This window comes from Gobio gobio (assembly GCF_949357685.1).
Source record: "Gobio gobio genome assembly, chromosome: 2".
Classification (NCBI taxonomy): domain Eukaryota; kingdom Metazoa; phylum Chordata; class Actinopteri; order Cypriniformes; family Gobionidae; genus Gobio; species Gobio gobio.
In genome coordinates this window covers 44,662,415-44,683,633 of record NC_137098.1, presented here as the reverse complement: position 1 = coordinate 44,683,633, position 21,219 = coordinate 44,662,415, and the positions used below count along the sequence as shown (strand labels likewise).

The window sequence follows — 21,219 nt, the reverse complement described above, 5'->3', positions numbered from 1 at the left end:
ACATCATAAATGTGAGCTGCTGAGCTCATATCAGTCCTTGTATTTCCAGGCGTATTTCCTCATACTACTTTTACCATATCTATGACACAAATAAAGTAAGAACTACATATTAGTATACAAAGTACTCACACTACTTTTACCATATCTTTCTATGACAGAAATAAAGTAACTAGGCTACATACTAGTATAGCCTACTACCAGGCTCGTACTACTATTGCCATATCTTTCTATGACAGAAATAAATGGGGGAAAAAAACTACATACCAGTATACTACTACTCGTAATGGTTTTACCTTTCTATGACAGAAATAGTAAGAGTATTCTGCTACTGTGTGGTTCAGCATCACTGAAGTTCCCTCGGTCTGTTTCCTTGTGACGTCATTGCTCTGCTTTTTAATTTGACTACAGTCCGAGTTTCATTTCAGTGTTGACAGTGGCGCGTGGCGGATCAGTCGCTTTTCTCTTTTAGATGACTTCTTATAACAAACAGAAAACTGCGGTGGAAAGCGAGTTTTAACTTTTAGACTTTGTGACCACGGATGAACCATGGCTACAATAACATGTCGAGTGCAATATCTGGAGGACTCAGACCCATTTGTGTGCACTAATTTCCCCGAGCCCCGCAGACCTCTGCCGTATGACTTGAACGAGCATTTGCCGTTGAACGAACAGATCGCCGGTGTTCACAAACTGCTCGAAGCTCCTTTGAAGGTCAGTGAACCTCATTTGCCTCATAAAGGGGTCCGTATACCTGCGCCGAATGCCTGCTAAGTGTCCGCGTGTAAGCCGTGTGTAACGCCTAACTAATGTGATATGGCTAATGTTTGTATTCATTTAGAAAGGGCATGGATCATTATGTGAATGAATAGTCGATAGATTAACCTCCTGGTACTGAGTGAAAGTTTATAATGTAATAGTGGGAGGGTCGGAGTGCACATATCTGAAGTGCTTTTGAGCAAAAATGCTGTTCGTCAACATTAGAAGGTCAAACTATACATTTACATGGAGCTTTGCTTCTTTTGCTGTTTCTATAATTTGAGATTATGTCGTGGTATCAGGGTTGTGTGCTAAGTGTGACAGTTTAACTAGGTGTTTGGTAATTTAAGTGAGTAAATTTACATTTTGTTACATAACTTTATTAAACATATATTAAATATCATAAGCACAACAAAAAAAACATGGCATTTGTGCCCCTGATACTTAAAAAAAAAAAAAAATTCATAGAACTCCAAAGTTTTCTGTATTCATGGAATGTGTCTAAATAATAGTACAATATTTCAAGAAGGTAAATGGCCTCATTGAATGACATCTCTAGGTTAGGTGACTCCTCATTCACCTGCCTTATTGCTGGAGCTTCAACTTTTTAACCATTGTTAGGAAAGTAGAACAGCGACAGTGTGTAAACGTATATCATTAAAATAGTGTGCAAAATAGATCCATACTCTGATCCATTACACGTTAAAACACTTTGCAGAGATCTGTGTTTCCAACTTTGTTTACATGTATATCTACATGCCTGTATGATAAGATCAGCATGTATGTAATTGTATACAGGTTAAGGTGTGTCACTCTGTGTATAGTATATTAGTGAATGTAAGTAATTCTGAGAGAGTCCAGAAATGCCTGCAGCTGGAGAGTTGATGCTTGCTTGCGGAAAGGGTGGGATCTGTAAACAGAAGATAAGCTCAGCTCTTCAATCAAACCATTATTTCAGCACAGCTTCAGATGTGACTCTGCATCAAACACTGCTATTTGAGAACAATAACCTCACTTTCTTTTGCAGTTGATGGCTGATCGTAGTGTATGAGTGCATATTCATTAGCTTATAATGTGAATGTGTCTCAAGGGTTACTCATTTGAGATTGGACTTTCACTTTTGTACCTTCTAATCTAAAATGAAGCACTCATCTGTTTTGTGTGGTCTCTCTCTCTCTCTCTCTCTCTCTCTCTCTCTCTCTCTCTCTCTCTCTCTCTCTCTCTCTCTCTCTCTCTCTCTCTCTCTCAGTTAGAGGAGTGTGCACTGCAACTGGCTAATAATGGCAACTATCTGGATCTGGATTCATCACTTGCTGAACAGAGAGATGATCTGGAGCAGCTCTATGACGATGTGGAGTAAGAATGACTACATTTTGCCATCCAATCTTCTCTCTCTTTCTCTCTTACTTTGTTTGACTTTTCCCAGATATGGAAACTTGCATCTGAGACAAAAAAGCAAACATAAAAAATAAAAAGAAATCAATAGTGACATTTACAGAAATAAAAAAAGATGAAAAGATTTTTTTTTACATGAAATCCCGCCCTTGCTGACTTATGAATAAACTATGAGATATGAGGAATGATGTAATATTTTTTGTAATAGCAGCAGAGTTTATAAAACTAACTAGCAACCTATTAAGAAATAATGAAAGAGAAATGAGTATGAGTCTTGTCTCAAATCTTAGTCTTTTGTCACAAATCTAAGCCAAGTCCTAGGCCCTGTTTACACCTGGTATTAAGATGCGTTTTGGTCGATCGGATCACAACTGGATGACACTAAATACAGGTGTAAACAAGGTCTAAAATGTTTTGAGAAATCAGGACAGAAGTTGTTGAAAGTGGGCAAAAAAGAGATCGATTAAAACACCAGGTGTATCCATGTGTCTCCCTCATCCACTTGTGATCCGATTGACCAAAACGCATCTTAATACCAGGTGTAAACAGGGCCTTAGACTTGATTTGGCCTTGAAAGACTTTAGACATGGCTTGGACTACGTCAGAGACTTAAACATGTCTGCCTCATTTATACCCTTATACTTTTAATGAATAGGAAAAACAGAATGGACTATTTCCATTCTTGGGTCAGTCAGAGTTCTTAGTCACATTCAAGAACCAAATTTGTGAGAATCGTTCATAAGGTGAATGTTACTTACTCACACACAGATATTCTTTGTGAGGCCAGAGGGAAGGAGTGGACAACATTAGTCAGAGACGCTGGGAACGTGGCTTTATAATGATAGAGCGTTTAGAAGAGAGAGGATAAGAAAAGCTTGCAACACTCCACCGATGAACCTTTTTTTTGGGGATGTGCAACAATGTAAAGTTTTAACCAATTTGACCTCTGGGGACTTTATATCATGTGCTTAAAAACACTGCCCTCTCTATTTAGTCATCTTTTTATTACACAGTGGTGTCATCAGACCATAATCATGACATTGCGTTCTCAAGTCTCTTTATGAACTCCTGTATGTTGGCTTTGTAGATTTGATATTAAAGCTTCTTATAAATTAATTCTTAATAACATGGTCTGTAGAATAAGTTTGAAACTTGACTTAAGAATTGAAACAACACTGCTGATTCTGTTATAGTCAGGAAATGCACTGATAACTATATTCTCTCTGTGTTTATGTTTAGTCTTTGACACTATATTTGAGGAATTCCCCAGTTTGTTTTTGTTTTGTTTTGAAAACTAATGTCAACAATGACTAATTTCACCATGCACTTGTGCATTGGCTAAACCAAAAACAATGGCTGGACTAAAAGCACTAATTTGATATTAATGCTTATTTATTATTCATTTATACTGTTGAAATCGTGCCATACTCTTATGTAGAACGTCTGTGACCCCCTGAATGTTCGGCCTTGCCTACTTATGACACGTATCAGTTTCACTAAATCATTTACTAGCGTTGCTTAGTAACACACAGTCATTGGACACACCAAAGGCATGAGTGATTTGACACAGGCAGAGCCAGCATTTCAGTGAGTGTGTTGACCACAGCTTAAACTGACAGTCTCAGAATACACTGAATCGAGGAAAAACACTGAACCGCAGATCTAGAACTCTGAGTCAGCTCAAACTGGAGTATTGCATAACTTTGGAACTTTAATACTCAGCCACCCCAGATTTGTTCAGCCTTGGTCTGGAGAACCACTTTAAAACCAGAGTGCTGTCTTTCTAATACTTTTTTCTAGTAATTTGAAGTAATTGTAAAAGCAAGTACACTCCATTCACACCAGTACACTCAAAAGCTTAGGGGCAGTTTTTTTGGAAAGACATTGATACTTTTATTCAGCAAGGGTGCATTTAAATTGGTCAAAAGTAACCTTAAAGACATTAATAATCTTTTGAACTATTCCTCAAATAATCCTTTGAGGAAGTACTTAGTGATATTAATTAACAGCATGTACTTATTAGAGGGTATGGTTAGGAATAGGGTTTGGTTTAGGGTTAGTTGCATGTAATTATGCATAAGTTACTGTTATTATTACAGTAATTGCATGTAGCATATGTAACGACACTGTATAATTAAGTTTTACCAAATGTTTTATGGTTTCCACAATGTATTAAGCAGCACAACTGTTTTCAACATTGTTAAAAGTGAGAAATGTTTCTTGAGCACCAATTCAGCATATTAGAATGAATTCTGAAGGATTGTGTGACACTGAAGACTGAAAAGCTGAAAATTCAGCTTTGCCATCACAGAAAAATACACCTTAAAATGTATAAATAGAAAATGTTATATATTATTTATATTGTAAATAATGTTACACAATATTATCTTACTGAACTTTTGAACATTACTGTATTTTATCAAGAACTGATTCATCATGATTTTAATTTGTTTTAAGCTTGAGACCACTGTTAAATCATGGTCTGCTCTGCCATGCACCCAAACTCAAGAGACGTAGCCAGTGTATACACTCACCTAAAGGATTATTAGGAACACCTGTTCAATTTCTCATTAATGCAATTATCTAATCACCCAATCACATGGCAGTTGCTTCAATGCATTTAGGGGTGTGGTCCTGGTCAAGACAAACTCCTGAACTCCAAACTGAATGTCAGAATGGGAAAGAAAGGTGATTTAAGCAATTTTGAGCGTGGCATGGTTGTTGGTGCCATACGGGCCGGTCTGAGTATTTCACAATCTGCTCAGTTACTGGGATTTTCACGCACAACCATTTCTAGGGTTTACAAAGAATGGTGTGAAAAGGGAAAAACATCCAGTATGCGGCAGTCCTGTGGGCGAAAATGCCTTGTTGATGCTAGAGGTCAGAGGAGAATGGGCCGACTGATTCAAGCTGATAGAAGAGCAACATTGACTGAAATAACCACTCGTTACAAACGAGGTATGCAGAAAAGCATTTGTGAAGCCACAACACGCACAACCTTGAGGCGGATGAGCTACAACAGCAGAAGACCCCACCGGGTATCACTCATCTCCACTACAAATAGGAAAAAGAGGCTACAATTTGCACGAGCTCACCAAAATGGACAGTTGAAGACTGGAAAAATGTTGCCTGGTCTGATGAGTCTCGATTTCTGTTGAGACATTCAGATGGTAGAGTCAGAATTTGGCGTAAACAGAATGAGAACATGGATCCATCATGCCTTGTTACCACTGTGCAGGCTGGTGGTGGTGTTGTAATGGTGTGGGGGATGTTTTCTTGGCACACTTTAGGCCCCTTAGTGCCAATTGGGCATCGTTTAAATGCCACGGCCTACCTGAGCATTGTTTCTGACCATGTCCATCCCTTTATGACCACCATGTACCCATCCTCTGATGGCTACTTCCAGCAGGATAATGCACCATGTCACAAAGCTCGAATCATTTCAAATTGGTTTCTTGAACATGACAATGAGTTCACTGTTCTAAAATGGCCCCACAGTCACCAGATCTCAACCCAATAGAGCATCTTTGGGATGTGGTGGAATGGTTCATGCCCTGGATGTGCATCCCACAAATCTCCATCAACTGCAAGATGCTATCCTATCAATATGGGCCAACATTTCTAAAGAATGCTTTCAGCACCTTTCAGCATTCACCATTCAGCACCGTTGAATCAATGCCACATAGAATTAAGGCAGTTCTGAAGGCGAAAGGGGGTCAAACACAGTAATAGTATGGTGTTCCTAATAATCCTTTAGGTGAGTGTGTGTGTGTATATATATATATATATATATATATATATATATATATATATATATATATATATATATATATATATATATATATATATATATATATATATATATATATATATTTATATATTTATTTATTTATTTGAGGGCACAGTGTTCGCGTTTGTGGGTCAATGTGTTTAAAGTATATATGATGTGTATGTATTTGTAAGCCGGCAAAATTGCAGCTGGAGCTCCTTCAGGCTCTCTGTGACTGGCAACAGGAAACACGTCATTTGAAGCAGCAGCACTTGGAAAATAGAAGACAAAACTGGGGTGTGTGTGGTGTGTGTTCATGTTTGAGTGTCTTTGTGACTGGGTGTGTGAACCACACAGAACATTGTGAAGAAAACGTAAGACTTGGAGCAGTCCGTTTTTAGCCACGAACACCCTTGATGCATAGTTTCCATGCCTGTTTACTCTCTCTTTCCATACCTTAATCCCTACCGACCCATATTCTCTCTTTCTGACTCTCTCTCTCCAGTCGGCCTTCAGTAAAGCGAATGTGTCTGCAACTGGAAAAATGACATTCAAAATATGTTTTAAATGTACTTTGCTCCATCTGCATTATTATTCAAGTAGTGAAAGAATTCAGGTAAATAGAACTCACCTAGAATCCTGATGGGAAGCACAAACTGGTTGTGTATGTGAAATGAAATTTAATGAGTTTGCTCAATTTTTCTTCTTTTCACAGAAAAGGCAAAAAGCCCATCTTGATTCTCCGTACGCAGCTCTCAGTGCGGGTTCATTCCATCCTAGGTAAGTGTATGTGCACAATAATACAATGAACATGACTGATTATTTGTGTGCTCATTTCAGCGTTTGTATGTGTATTGCTGAGGTGGCAAGTACGTCATCCCTGGCTTTCCACTCTGGCTGTTGGTTTAGTTTGTCTGAGAGAAGGAAAAAATGGGCCACGTTCTCCAGAAATGCTGAAATGATATTATCCCTGTTCGGTTTTCCCCTGAGTTGGGATCATTCCAACTATATCCTCAAAATCGTCAGTGACCCCTTCAGCGAGCTATAGCCTCTCATTGTAACATGGATCTGTTCAAGTAATGAACATAAGAGTGCCAAACTCACAAAAATGATAATTCCGTCATCATTTACCTCACCCTCATGTCGTTCCAAACCTGTAAGACTTTGATTCATCTTCAAAACACAAATAATATTTCTATCCCTCCATTGACAGTCTACGCAACTAGCACTTTGATGCTTCAAAAAGTTCATAAAAGATCGTAAAACGAATCCATATGAATTGAGCAGGTTTGTCCACATTTTCTGAAGAGACACATTTGGTTTATATGATGAACAGATTTAATCTAGGGTTTTTTTTACACCATATTCATCAACACACACATCAGATATGGTAAACTGAATGCTTGCTTGAAGTGCGAGAACCAATGAGGTTCATTCTCGTATGTTACACAGCATATGTTTGTTCTCACGCATCAAGCAGGTGTGGTTGAGCTTCTGTTTGTTCACTTGTCAATGTTTATATGTGAATAAAAACCTAAATTAAATCTGTTCATCATATAAAATGATCTCTTCAGAAATTTTGGACTAAACGGCTCAGTTCACATGGTTTAGTTTTACAATCTCTTTATGAACTTTTTGATGCGACAATGAGGTAGTTGCGTGAAATGTCTCTCAGGTTTCATTTAAAATATAGGTTTGGAATGACATGGAGGTGAGTATTTAATTTTTGGGGTAAACTAAACCTTTAAAAAGTTCAACTACAATTGGTTTAGGTCAGTGATTTAAGTAAAAATGTATCCATATTTGTGTTTTATGGTCATCTTAAAGTCCCTGTAAAGTCAAAATTAAATATGTGTTCTGAGTTTCACACCACAGACAAATGTGTTATTACCCCCCAGCCAAATTTGAATCATAAAAAATCTGCCAAGTAAATAAATAGCTTATCAAAATCTTGAAAAAATAAGCAGCATTCTATACGCTCAAACTCTGGGGGCGTGTCCACTGTCGGCGCTGAAACCACGGCCACTCGCGGTAAAGCTGCTGTAAGCACACAATACAACACTCACGTACAGCTCACGATGGCACCAGATGTCAGCGGGACAGGAGGATGAAGGTCGGCACGGAAGAAGATAATTGGTTCGGCCCCATTCTGCAGTGGATTATCAGTGAATCCCAGTTGTCTCCGATGAAAGTTTGTAAAACTATCCGGTGTAAAGTCACTGCAGAGGCAGGTGTTGGTGGTGATCCTCAGCTCTCCATCAAGGTAGCTGTTCACAAGATTAATCCAGCTCTTCTTGATATCATCGTTTTTGTTTTGTAAGCTGTTTTGTTAGTTGTAGGCTGTAGTAACTAAACGGTACTGACAGTAACTTGCGATCGAGTGGGCAAACTGATGCGAATGTGCTCTAGTTATGATAGTGGTAGGGGAGGGTCCAGGCTCAGTGGCTCCAGTGCGTCATCAACAGTTTCTGTGCGTTCACACTGCCGCCGGCGAGAGCGTCAAACTTCGCTCTGGCCGCCCTGCCATCGACGCTGTAGAAAGATTCGTGGACGCGCTGCCGCTCTGACGTAGATCGAATGCTTGGTCTTTTTTGAAACGGCATTTAAAGGGGCTGCAAAGCAAACAATCATGATGATCGGCGTTTGTGCTGACTGACCACAGGTAGGGTATAACCGTATAAGATAACCTCATGAAATCATTTAAATGTGAAAGTTTAAAAAAAGCAGATCGATGGAAAGAACTTAACAATTATAGTTACATGTTTGCTAACGAAATAAACCAATTAAAAGCAATTTGTGTGGTATATAAATAATGTTGCGTGTCTTCTTATCAAACCCGCCGCACCAGCAGTGATCAACCTCTCCTCTATTTTGCTTGGGAACTAATGTGGTCGGAACCAAAGTTTACAGCACTGCGTTCTCTAGAATCATCTCAAGCGGAGCACTTCTACATTCCCATTGGTTGCCGCCGGCTGCCGCCGAACCGTGTCGTAGCTCATTACCATAAAGTTGACCTGACTTCAACTCTCCTCGACGCCCAAATCGTCCAAGACGCGCCGCGCCGCTCTCACCGGAGCTCGCCGCCGGGCTCCCATTGAGAATGAATGACTTCCGGCCACTTTGACGCTCTCGCCGGCCACGGTGTGAAGTTCTGTGAACGCACAGTTATGATATTGTTGGGGGAGGGTCCATATGCTCAGTGACTCTAGTGCGTCATCGAGCCACGCCCAAAAAATCCTGACCACAACAACAGTGAAAAACTGTTTAGCGGTCTAACTCCACAATTCAGTACTACACAGTTAACAGTCTTTGTAACGTGTTTCAGCAATACATTTCTAACATTTATAATGTGTTTAGAAACAAATCTCAGAATTGCCTTTACAGGGACTATAGGAAGCAAGTTCTGGAGTTTTTGTAGTGACATGTTGGATGATTGAAGTAGTTGACTAAAGGCTGGAATTCTTTATATGACTTTAGCCCAGATTTTTGTCCCAATTTGCAGTCTGGACGAGTCAACACTAGATGCCAAAATCCGAGCCAGTCTGCAAATTTTGGACAGTCGGAGTTGACAAGAAATGTGCACATGATTTTTGTGCTGATTTTAGAAAACATTGTTTTCATTTGTCATGCATCTCCTAGAAACACGGCGCATGTCTCCGCATGAATTTGTTGGTTTTCGGAATGTCATGAAAGTCTGTTAATGTGTGATTCTTTCTCAGTATGAAAAAGTTGTTCAGATTTTAAAAGTTGTGTACATGCATTCCAGCCTTAACTTGTGCAAGGTTAGCTAACATTACACCATAGCAAAAATAGCACTTGTGCATCTACTCAGTAAATTGTATTTTGTTTGTTCATTTAGTGCATGGGATACAATGGTGTATGATAACAGCAAATGCAGTCTTGATTTGCTCTTTCATTTAGTTTTTGGCTAAGAGCTTAGAGACATCTTGTCATCTCTGCTCCCACTAAAGACTAACCATAGACTGAGTCCATAGTCCATTTTAGGCACCAGAGACTGTATTACAAAAACGCCCTCAGAATCCTATCCTATCTGTTTAGTAACCATGGTAATTTCAGTGAGGAAATTGACCTTTTCAGTTTCAGTAATACAGCCGCAGGTGTGTACTGTTAAGTTAGAATCTAATTTCTGATGTCCAGGATGTAGTTAGAAAGTTACCATTGTGAGGGTTCCCTCTCCACTCATACTTAGAAATTGCAGAACGAATGACACCCAATCAATGTGACCAAACCAGAACACTCCAGTTGTAATCAGCATAGATCTACAGTATCTGCACTGCAAGTTCTCACGTTCCATGTGACGGTGTACAATTTCCTTTGTTCACTTTTCCTTACTTATTTAAATAATAATTTTTTTTTTTTTAAAGCAGAACATATTTGAGGCTATTAAAAAAGCATTTGAAGCCAGTAGCAGGGCATATAGTCACACCCCTGCTATTAACTATCAACTTTCATTAGTATTGTCTGGCAGAAGGTGAACAGCAACCGTTCTCCCCTCATTTTGTCTGAAAGCATGTCTTGTCTTGCATGATATAATCCGGATACAAGGAATGTGTGTGTGTGTGTGTGTGTGTGTGTGTGTTTGAGTGACACAAAGAGAGTAACATAAGACAGGACAGGATAGACCAGTCCCAGCCCTGGGGGTTTTGGGTCACTCTATGGTACATAACAGTCCCAACTGGCTCTGATGGTGTGCTGTGTGTAATACATTAATCTGTGGAATTGCTTTTGTGGTCATGCACAATCGATAGATATAGCCAGAGTTCCTGCGGGTCTAACATTTCAAAATCAAAATTTTAGGCCTTAAAAAGTCTTAAATTTGCTGAAGTATTGAGTTCTAGGTATTAAATAATTTTAAAGAGGTCTTAATTGTCCTACGTCTATTGAAATGCTCCCGCAGCGCTTTAGTGTGCGTTTATTCCAGGGTGTTGTAGTTCTTTCTTTCGCTAGTCCAACTATAGTTCAACTACAAATGAGACCAACATGCATCTTATATTGCAGCCAGTCAGCTTTCATGATATTGTTGCAAATCTCTTTCGGATTGTAGCACAGACACATCAAACGGATTTTATTCTTCAGCTAACAGTTCTCCAGTTCTTCCGGTTCAGCGATCGTGAAAGCGAAGACGAATCTTTCTCACCTGCAATCTCGCATAATGACCAAATAAAAGTATGATATGCCTGATAGCACTAAAAAAGAGTTAATAAACCACGAACTCAGTCATGTGTGACTATTGTGTGACTATTTTCCCCAATCCTGGTGGGATTGAGCTATGAGAAAGTGCAAGTTTACTAATACTAATAAATTAATTATTTTTAGATTCCGTATTTCCTTTGTACTTTTTTTTATTGTGTGATATAGGTCTTAAATTTAATTCATAATGGTCTTAAAAAGGTCTTTAAACAGTCTTAAATTTGACTTGGTGAAACCTGCAGAAACCCTGTTTAGCAGTTTTTGCATTTCTATTTCTAATCTACAACTGTCTTGTAATGTCGAGTCCTTGCAGTTTGTAATTGTGTTGTCAGGATCAGGAATGTCATGTGGAATGTTTAGGAATTTAGTCACATTGCCTGATTGTTTTGATAGTGTCTCTGCATGATGTTTTTCTTTCCAGATCTGAGATGTTTTCTCATCCCATGTTATATTGACTGCTTAAATATGAAAATTTTGAAATTCTTTGCAATGTAGGTTTTTTTAACAACCTTTTAAACTGGGAAAGTAATAATTACATTTGGATCGGTTTAAATCAAAGAGAACTTAATTCCATTTAGTCCAACCACCACTGAGCAGTTGTAGTGTCTGGCATACTTTCAGTTTGATTAATTGAGTCAAACTGTGCTCGCACTTTCACTCATTTGTTACAAACAAGTGCCCAGGCTTTGTTCCAGTGCTCGCTGTGACTGCACGGTCACGTGGCTTTGGCTCTTGAACATGATCCACATCAGCGCTCTTGATGTTGTCCGTGCCAGCTGGCCCAGCCAATCAGATACGAGTAAAAATAGTGGCTGATTTACTGAGATCCAGCATTTTAATGAAGCCATTATTATTAGTCATGGCTGTTTATTATTTCTTCTGTTGGAACTGGAAAGGGCTTGTCGCGTTGCTAGTAATGGCTTGAGAAATGTTGCTTTGTCTTTAAAGTAATGCATGATCTTTAACCAAAACTATGCATATGAATGAGTCTTTATGTTGCATGTGCTGCTCCTCCTCCTGCAATGTTGTTAAATGATTCTTAGCTGAATCACCGCTTGCTTTTCCACTTTTACATCATTCACATTTTTTAAAGTGTGAATTGGACTTTCTTAGGATTTGTTTTTATGACCGTATGTTCTTCATACTCCTCCTGATCTCCAGCAAGTTCCCTCATTTGCTGTGTCAGAACAATGTGTTCCTTTCTATTCAGTATTAGATGTGTCCTCTTTTGCTCTCTGGGGCAGACATCATTTATGGAAACGAAAGAATCTGCTGAGTTACTTCCTGGATATCTGAAGGAGTGTGTAAAATATCCATTCATATTTATAACTCCACTGAGGCTTATCAATATCTAATGAACACTTTGTGGCTCAAATAAGTGCTTCTGTAAACTTTATTTAATGTTACAGCATCACCAGCTAATTAAACATTTGCAAGTTTCCTTTAGTAACATGTTTTAAAATGTATCATTTTAGGGGGAAAAACTAACACTGCCTTTATCTCCCTCTGTTTTCCTGTTGTTTTAAAAATAAGCTGATGCTGCATCCTGCATCTAATAGTCATGTTTGCGTCATGAAATACTTCCTTCTAAAGAGGAATGTAAATGGCAAACCTAGTTTTAGTGGAAATAAAGAAACAAGAAAGAGAGAGAAACAAAATGTAATTCATCATCCTGTACTCAATCAAGTTTTTTTTGTGCTGTCAGCCAGTAAAAGTTCAAAGCTTTCCTCAGAACCCTCAGCTTGCAAGTCCTTGCCATATTTAAACTTTCTGCAACTGGATTCATTAAGAATATCATATTATTGTATGCAGTATATCAAGTTTGTGTAAAGATGGAAGGGATTCAGCTGGGGAGTACTGTATTGGTCACATTTACAGTTTGCTCACTTTTGTACAAATTGTATAAGAAAAGCAGGAATTACAAAAACAAGCATAAAATGTCATCAGCATGAGCTTTATAGGGGCAGTGGTTCTCTACCAGGGGACAAACTTCTAAGGGGACCTCATGATGATTTAAAATGGGACTAAACAAGCATTGACAGTTACTGCTATCATAAAAATACACTTACTTGTAGGTTTGAAATTCTAAATATGGCACATTTATTGAGCCAAAACAACTAAAAATCTGGATATTTCTTATTTTACGTCCCCCGCCCCCCTCATCAAGTGTTGTTTTTGTTTCTTTGAAAAATCCGGATTCCCTCTGTATTGAAATACCTGGATATTTGTGGGATATCTAGACCTCAAAAGTCATGTAAATGATGTCGTATAACTCAATGGGTATTTTATATATTGATTTATTGTGTGGAAATTGAGTAAAAAGTATTAAAAAATATTTTATAAAAATATCCTTAATCATTATCAGTCACAATAAAATGAAAAAGCCATAGGGCCTTCGAATATGGGGGTTAAAAAAAGGTTGGGATCACTGCTTTAGATAGACCTTTTTGGATTTCTGGTTTCAGACAAAATATGCACATGCAACACGTGCAGATTGTTTAGTGTTTGATAAACCATATGTGTAACATTAAAGCAACAATACACTGCTAAGTGAATAGTGCTTTACTTTCAATTGAATTCAAATCAGTCAGAATAATCACTTTTGATAAAGCTACGGTATAGCACGTCAGCAGCGCAGAAAAGGTCTGTGGTGTTTTTTTTAAGTGTTTCCCAAGTAATTATCTGTAGGAGGAACAGTGTCATTTAAATTGGCCAACAGGAAATGCCATGCTGCAGATAGGTCATCCCTAAGGCCTCAGGCTTCTATTTCTTACTCTGTTTATGTGAGGCTGGTCAGCAGCACATACTGTTCAAATTTTAGCAAAGCCAACCGTACGTCTGTCATTAGCATCCATTCTCTAACACCTCTACAGGCCCCCTTCCTTGCACAGACACGTGAACATGACCCACAGGTCACGTTCATAGTCAAATAAACATTTTATGTAATCTCTTCAAGTGCTGTTTCAAACCTTGACGTGTACATTCTGCCAAAATGGGACAGATGTGTTTATTTTGAATTTGATGCCACCCTGCACACTGTTAACCCACTTAAATACCTCTAAAATCTCTTCTTCCATCTACAGCTTAAATATTTAACCCTTTACAGCTCACAGAAGAAACGCAGTGACTTCTGGATCTAACTAAACTGTTGTTGGCTGATCTGCTTTAAATCCCTGTGTCTCCATACTGCAGGCTTCCCACAGTCACAGAAAACCTGGAACTATCAGGGACATTCCAGGCCTGGAAAGGTCATGGAAATTAGTTAAATCTTCATTGATTGGTCACATTTTCTAATGCGAATATCTTTTTGACTGCACTTACATTAAGTAGTGAACCAAAAAATGACTGTCATCTGTGGATATTTTGATGAAAGAGATATTTGTCCATACAATGAAAGTCAGTGGGGTTCGTTGTTGTGTTGGACCCAATGGATATTATATGGATGAAAAGAATGAGGATAAATAAATGATTTGTCAAAAGGTGTGGGAGCCCTGATATTGAAGGCAAACTGTAATCCTTTCTCTGATTCTTGGATGTCAGCTGCTCGTGTTCAGACTTGTTGGCTCTCACATTGTGTGCTCTGAAAGAAAAGGTTATAATCTGGCGATTTTACAAGTTTCATTGACATCTATTTCAAATGTCCTTTCCATTGAACTGATTTCACTGTAGCAGTTCATAAATAGATAGATTGACTTCATATATCTATCAAGACAAAAATATGTAGTCACAATTATTCACCCCAGTCTCTTACACCCCCACCCCTTCCATTTGCTCTGAGCTGGTTTTCTAAGCATTGCTGGCAATTGTTTGGTCCACATGAGATATGAGGGTGGTTTAGCCGGACCCACAGGCGTCCTATTGGAGTCTATTTATAAAATGTGTCTGTGGAGATACAATGCTGTATGCATGCAAGTACTCTGTTCCACATTCAATTGTAATTATTTTATTTTCCCCCTTCAGGCTAATCGAAAGCTAATGTGCCAATACATGTACTGTGGGTTACCTAAGTTTGCACAACCCCGGAACATTTTTCCATGATGCTGCAAATCCAATTTTAGCTCCCCATCTCTTTTTTCCCCGTCTGTGCCCAAGTCGTTTATGCCCATTAAAGCCTGATCTTTTCTTGCCTTGTGTTCCTCATCCACAGACTCTATCTAAAGCATCACACTCACCCCTGAAACATTTCACATCCCTGTGCTGGCATCTCTCTGGGGACTCCTCATAACCTTGGTGACTCATTTAGATCACAAGCTTTCATACCTAGTGAAATTCTTCCATAATACTGGTGTCATACTTTTTTGCGAGCCGGCGCTGGTGTCAAATCTGGATCAGGATTTGTCAGGAATGAGTCCGGTGAACGTACTGTGAGTCATTAGCCCAGGATATCCTGCTTCTGTGTCTGTCAGAGTTCACATGTATTTGTCCAACTATACCAGGGGTTTCCAAACTTTTTGTCAGTGCTCTTTGACCTAAAATATTTACCCCTTGAGATTTAAAGTAATATTTAATCTAATAACACATTCACATGTTCACAGTTTTCTGATGCTGGTTAATGGTAATATGACATGCAAGTAAACAAATAAAATATTTAATATTTTAGTTTTTATTAAAAAATGATGTATTCATTTTAATTGTAATGATGTAATTAATTACAGTTTTTTTTTTTTTATCAAGTCACAACCCCCAGTTTGGGAATCCCTGATCTATACAATTGGCTCGGTTTCTATAGCCATATTTCACAATTTAATTAATTTGTTTGTTTGTTTATTGATTGGTTGATTGTTTTGAATAATTAACTAAAGATAATGTGAGGGAGATCACCTAAATTTGTCATGGAGCAAGAATTTTCCTCCAACACCGTCTTTGATGTGAGGAAATACCTGACCAAGTGGTCAACTTGTTTGAGAGTCTTTCTGTCACATTCAGCTTTTGACTTATGCAAAACTCCAGAACATCCACCTCAGACTAGCACATAAATGTTTATGCATATTTGGACATTTCCATTTAGACAGTATGGGCAAGTTTTTGGATATTTCACTGAATATTTGTCTGTTTTTAAAATTGATTTGTAGATATGTTTTCCTGTAGCTAGCATGGTGCTAGCAAAACACCAAGATAATGGGTTAGATTCCCAGGGAAACTGCCAAAAGCTGAAGCAAGTCGCTTTGGATAAAATGTCTGCCAAATGCATAAATTAATGTAAATGTAAAATATTTGTTTGCATGCTAGAAGTAAAGCCTGCAAACATGAAACCATTACGCAAATCATGTCAAACTGAAAAGCAATCTTTTTTTTTTTTTAAAGGTTCTCAAAACATTTAACAATGTTTAACTTTTTCTTTCCACCTTCTCTGTGTGGAAGGTGCCAGGCACACTTGGCTGTTGTCATTAGTTCAGTAATGGGGTCAATCCTTATCACCAACTTAATGTATTGGCAACAGTGACAGAATTATTTCATGCTGTGGTGCTCTTGGCTCAACATTGACAGCAGCCCTTTGACCAAATAAGTTCTGTAAATAGGGCTTTTTATTAGTAGAACATGCGCCGTGTTATTTTAAAGAGATGAGAACATTATGGACACAATGAAATGTTTAGTCCCCAGATTATTCCTCTCTATATATACTAGTTAGTGGTTGCACTCATGATGACCTTTCTTGTGTGTTTTTATGTCTGCTCGCCTCACACCTGGTGTCAGTTTTAAGTCATTAGCGTTTCATCCACTGGTTTAAGGCATGTGCGTTGTTACTCTAAATAACAGAGGCCAAGATCCCTACTGCAATAAGTAGGGTTTGAAGTCACAGAAGGCTGTGAGTGATAAAGATCTGTTCATGTGAACTTAAGTGGACACCGATACCCAACAACAGCACAGCTCTCTGGCTGGTGGACAAAGATGTCAATGCGCAAAATACTAATTTACAGAGCTCTAAGCTTAACACATGATGTTGATAATGCGACAGTTCACCTGGGTAAAAGGCAATCATTTAGCATGCCGTTCACATTTAATCATAGTAAACTTTCCCAGTTTAGGGACCGGTAATGGTCAGGGATCAGTAACTATTAAGCACTAAAGTTTAATCCTATGGATTTAGGTTGTCATGTAGCAGATGTCTCTTATTGAACTAAGCATAATTTGCTTTTGTGGTCTCGTTTACTGTTGATGATGGGGTCTTGAACATGGTTGTAGATTCTGGGAATAATTTAGATTACTCTTTTTGGCAATGTGCTCTGTGCATGCTTTCTATTGATGCAGATCCGAAAAGAGAGAGTGTTTTTCTAGTTTGCCCTTATAAGGCTGTACAGGTTCTGTCTTTAAAAGTACTGCAATCAGGTAACCAAAAGCTATTAAATGTCTAACCCACAACCTTTTGCTGTGGCACTACTAAAAGGGACCCTTAACCGGTCTTCACAGGCTCATTAAACTCTCCATGGGAAACCTTCTCCCCTGTCATTTTAGGCATTGCCAATGTGCAGTTCTTTTATCCATATGGGCATGCGGCAGGAGTTTATTTGGTTAACTGCAGTTAGTGTGGCATGTGTGAGCAGGTCAAACAGAGAGTTTCTGCCCAGCCATTGTTTTGACCTGCAGTGTTAACCTTTGACCCGCCCTAGGATGAAAGCTTTTTCAGATGTTCAAGTTTAGTTTACACTCTCACTGATATTCAAAAATAACCATCACAGAAACTAAGAGTGAATATGTAGCATATTTGTGTCTGTTGCTTTTAGACATCTTGTTTGGTTGCCTATCACTTTCTATTCTTACCTTCTTATGGAATAGAGCAGTATAAGGAACCACCGCTCACAGCATATCGACTTTCAGAGGACCAGGCCCTGAAAAAACAAATGGGGGTTAACTGAGGTAGAAGATTATTTCCATAGTCTTGCCAGACTGCCACTGAGAATAACACTGGTGTGTTTGGCAGGGCATGCTGTAGTGGTTTATCTTCATTCAAATGTTCTGAATATTTTGTTAGGCTACATTCAGATTTTTGATGTTGAGGTTTGTGTTTATACCCTAACAAACTAAGAAGTGCTTAACATGCTTTGAAAAGATAATTGGTATAGCAAAACTAGAATGCTAAAGAAGGCCCTTCTATCGAAGCAAACGTGTTCCATATGATGTATTTGCATGAAGCACCCCCTGTCTGATTGTTTTCCACTGAATGATCTAGAGGGAACCAAAACTAGCATAGACTTGGTCGGCATTACTGGAACGCCCACAAAAACGTCATATCCGTTTACGCCGTGGGGGGGGAATAAGCTATTCGAATGAATAGCTTGTAGACCTTGATCTTTACTTTTTGTAATGATTATTACGATTGATTTTTGCTTGGTGAAATGGCGAAAAGTTGGTGTGTGGCATTCTGCACCTCTAATAATTAAAAAACAAAACAGACCTGAAGTTTTATACTGCTGAATAAACCGACAGAGCCATTCGTCAATTCCGAAAGCCTGTGCAATATGTCCATTACAATGAAACATTTGCACTACATGATGCTGGTATAAGAGATTTCATTAATTGCAATGGCGAAAGTTTGTTTTACAAAAATGCTAATATAGTCATACGGGTCTCGAACTGTGTCAAAAAGCAGGCAATTTCGTAAAAGCAGTTTTTCAAATGTTTGATCCCACTGGCCTAAATTTGTAGTGCTATGTGTTTTCAGACCGTTGTGTTCAGAGTGCTGTCTGTTACTCTTCCCTTGTGTCACTCTTCCTATGTTTCCGTTTCCTGCCCAGAATGGCTTCCTGTGCTAAAACCCTACAATGGGCTTGACTCTGAGCACCTTATGTCACAGGACTGCCTGACTAATACAACATGTCTGGAGGAATTGTTGATCTCAAGTCTTTTACTTGAGCAAGTAAGGGTAAACTGACAGGATGACAGTTACTTCAATCAAATGTTGTCACTTTAACAGTTATTTTGATATGTTGGGCAGTATGGGTATCACTGTATATCTTTACCCCAAATCCCCAGTCTAAACAATGATTTTTTAACTGATTCTGCTGTCTTAAAGTTTAACCTTAGAGTCATTGCAAATATCTTGTATTAGTCTTGAGTTGGAGCAGTAAATGCAGAAACAGAGGGAGAGGCCATGTGTGGGAGATCTCATTCGGTGTGACGTGAAGAATGTACCAAGTCACAGTTTCTCTCAAGGATTCTGTGTCCTCTGTCATATTTTGTTTTGTCACTCGCTTATCCTCAGACGAACCTGGAACGATCCATCCTTGAATTAATAGTGTTCAAATTATTCAACTGTTGTTTCTTCACTCATTTTATTTATGACATAGTCAAATAATAATAAAATTCTGTTCATCTTGATTTAGAACCAGTTTTAAAATATATTAACATACAAAACTGTCATTTTCAATTGTAATACTTTTTCACAATATGACTGTTTTTTCAGTATTTTTTATCATATAAATGCAGCCTTGGTGTCAAAAAATCTTGCTTGCTTTAGTATGTTGCGGTTTACCCTGCATGTATGAGCAGCAGAGGAACACACAGATCCTTTAGGCATGTGCCGGTATCAAATTTTCATGTTGCGATTAATTGCTGAAGCTTTTATCACGGTATACGGTATTATCACGATGTTTTAAAAAAAGTTGCAAAAAAAGTGTTGTCATACTATAACAGGTTTAAAAACTTTCTTATAACAAAAGAACCAAACATTTAAATACAATAAAGCAATACACAAAAATGTATAAAGTAAACAAATATTTGAAACAGATTAAAGTGCTAAAGAATTATAAAGAACAATAGGTAACACTTTACAATAATGTCTCGCCAGTTAATGCATTAACATTAACAAAGAGCGAATAGCTACATTTTTACAGAAGTTATTCTTCTTTGATAATGTTAGGTTAAAAAAAGCAACTGTTAGTGTAAGCTCAGGTCCATCAAATAATACAGTTACAACTTTTGATTTTAATAATGTGTTATTAAATGCTGAAATGTACATTTAACTAAGATTAATACATGCTTTAGAAGTATTTTTCATTGTCAGTTTGTTAATGAATGAACTAATGTTAAATAATGGAGCCATATTGTAAAGTGTGTCATTGAACAACAGTCAGAACATATTCAAACAATATCTAGGGCATGTAATTTAAAACTTTAAAAAAAAAAAGTTTGAAAATGACTTTAAGTCTTTAAGTATTAGGTTATGTGATGACGAGCACCGGATTGTGGTTACTGGGGAAACGGCTGTATTTCTGCTGTTCCATCAGCGCCCTCTGCTGTCTGAAAGTGAATGTGCACTTCAGTGCGTCTTCACGCCTTCCGCCATGTGCTCGGCTCATGAACGGTCTGTTTACATCAGTGCGCGTTCCTCTTTGACGCGTTGTTCATTTTAAACGGTTGATGGGTAAAGTATTCTTAAAATACATTCTAAAAATCTGAATAATTCGTAATAAATAATTATTCACGGTATTTTGAAGTGCCCACGATAACAATATTGTGCATGTTCATTATTGCGGTATATCGTATTACCGTTTACCGGCACATGTCTACTTTGGTGGTTACGTGTTAGTGTGTCGTTTTATATATTTTGTAATATTTTGCCCATCTGCCCTTTCTTATTTTCGTGTTATTCTTCATCTCTCTCATGAACACAATAGTGATGTATAGGTTTAGACTAGAGGACTGGTTTATGGTACCACATTTGCTGACAGTGAAATTCTTGGTAGATCTATTAGCCTGTATAATAAGAGGTTGAAAATAATTTATTGAAAGGATATATGCTTGCATGTGAAAAAAAAGTGTGTGCAAAGTATATATTTTCTTAGTGAGATGTTGAGAGAATTTTGTTAAATATGTGTGCCACAATCTCTCCATAAAACCATGCTTCCTTCTCTTTTTGTGTGTGTGTGGCATATGATATCCTGTCTGCTTGTTGTGACATCCATCCAAGCAGCATAACATTTTTACATGTTCTTCACGAATGCCATAAGTGAACAGTTTGTGTTGTGTGAGCAGATGTGTGTTTGGGGACCATCTGCAATGTCTGTGTCCTTTTGACACTGAACTCTGTCTGTGTGTGTGTTGTGTGAGCAGCTGAGTGTTTGTGTGTGTGTGTGTGTGTGTGTGTGTGT

General features: G+C 38.2%; 1 protein-coding gene across 9 annotated transcripts in view; it reads left to right on the top strand.

Moving 5' to 3' along the window:
- Nucleotides 1-380: 380 nt before the first annotated feature.
- The window catches only part of fhod1 (formin homology 2 domain containing 1), a 51,316-nt gene continuing 30,477 nt past the window's right edge, over nt 381-21,219 (top strand). For 7 of the 9 annotated variants that reach the window (XM_079837392.1, XM_079837389.1, XM_079837391.1 and 4 more), the window contains exons 1-3: nt 424-711; nt 2,006-2,112; nt 6,636-6,700. In XM_079837392.1, coding sequence (XP_079693518.1) covers nt 547-711; nt 2,006-2,112; nt 6,636-6,700 — 337 coding nt within the window. In that variant the 5' untranslated portion in view covers nt 424-546. Of the gene's footprint in view, nt 712-2,005; nt 2,113-6,635; nt 6,701-21,219 lie in introns of all 9 variants that reach the window. The other 2 variants (XM_079837388.1, XM_079837390.1) reach the window with 2 other exon arrangements.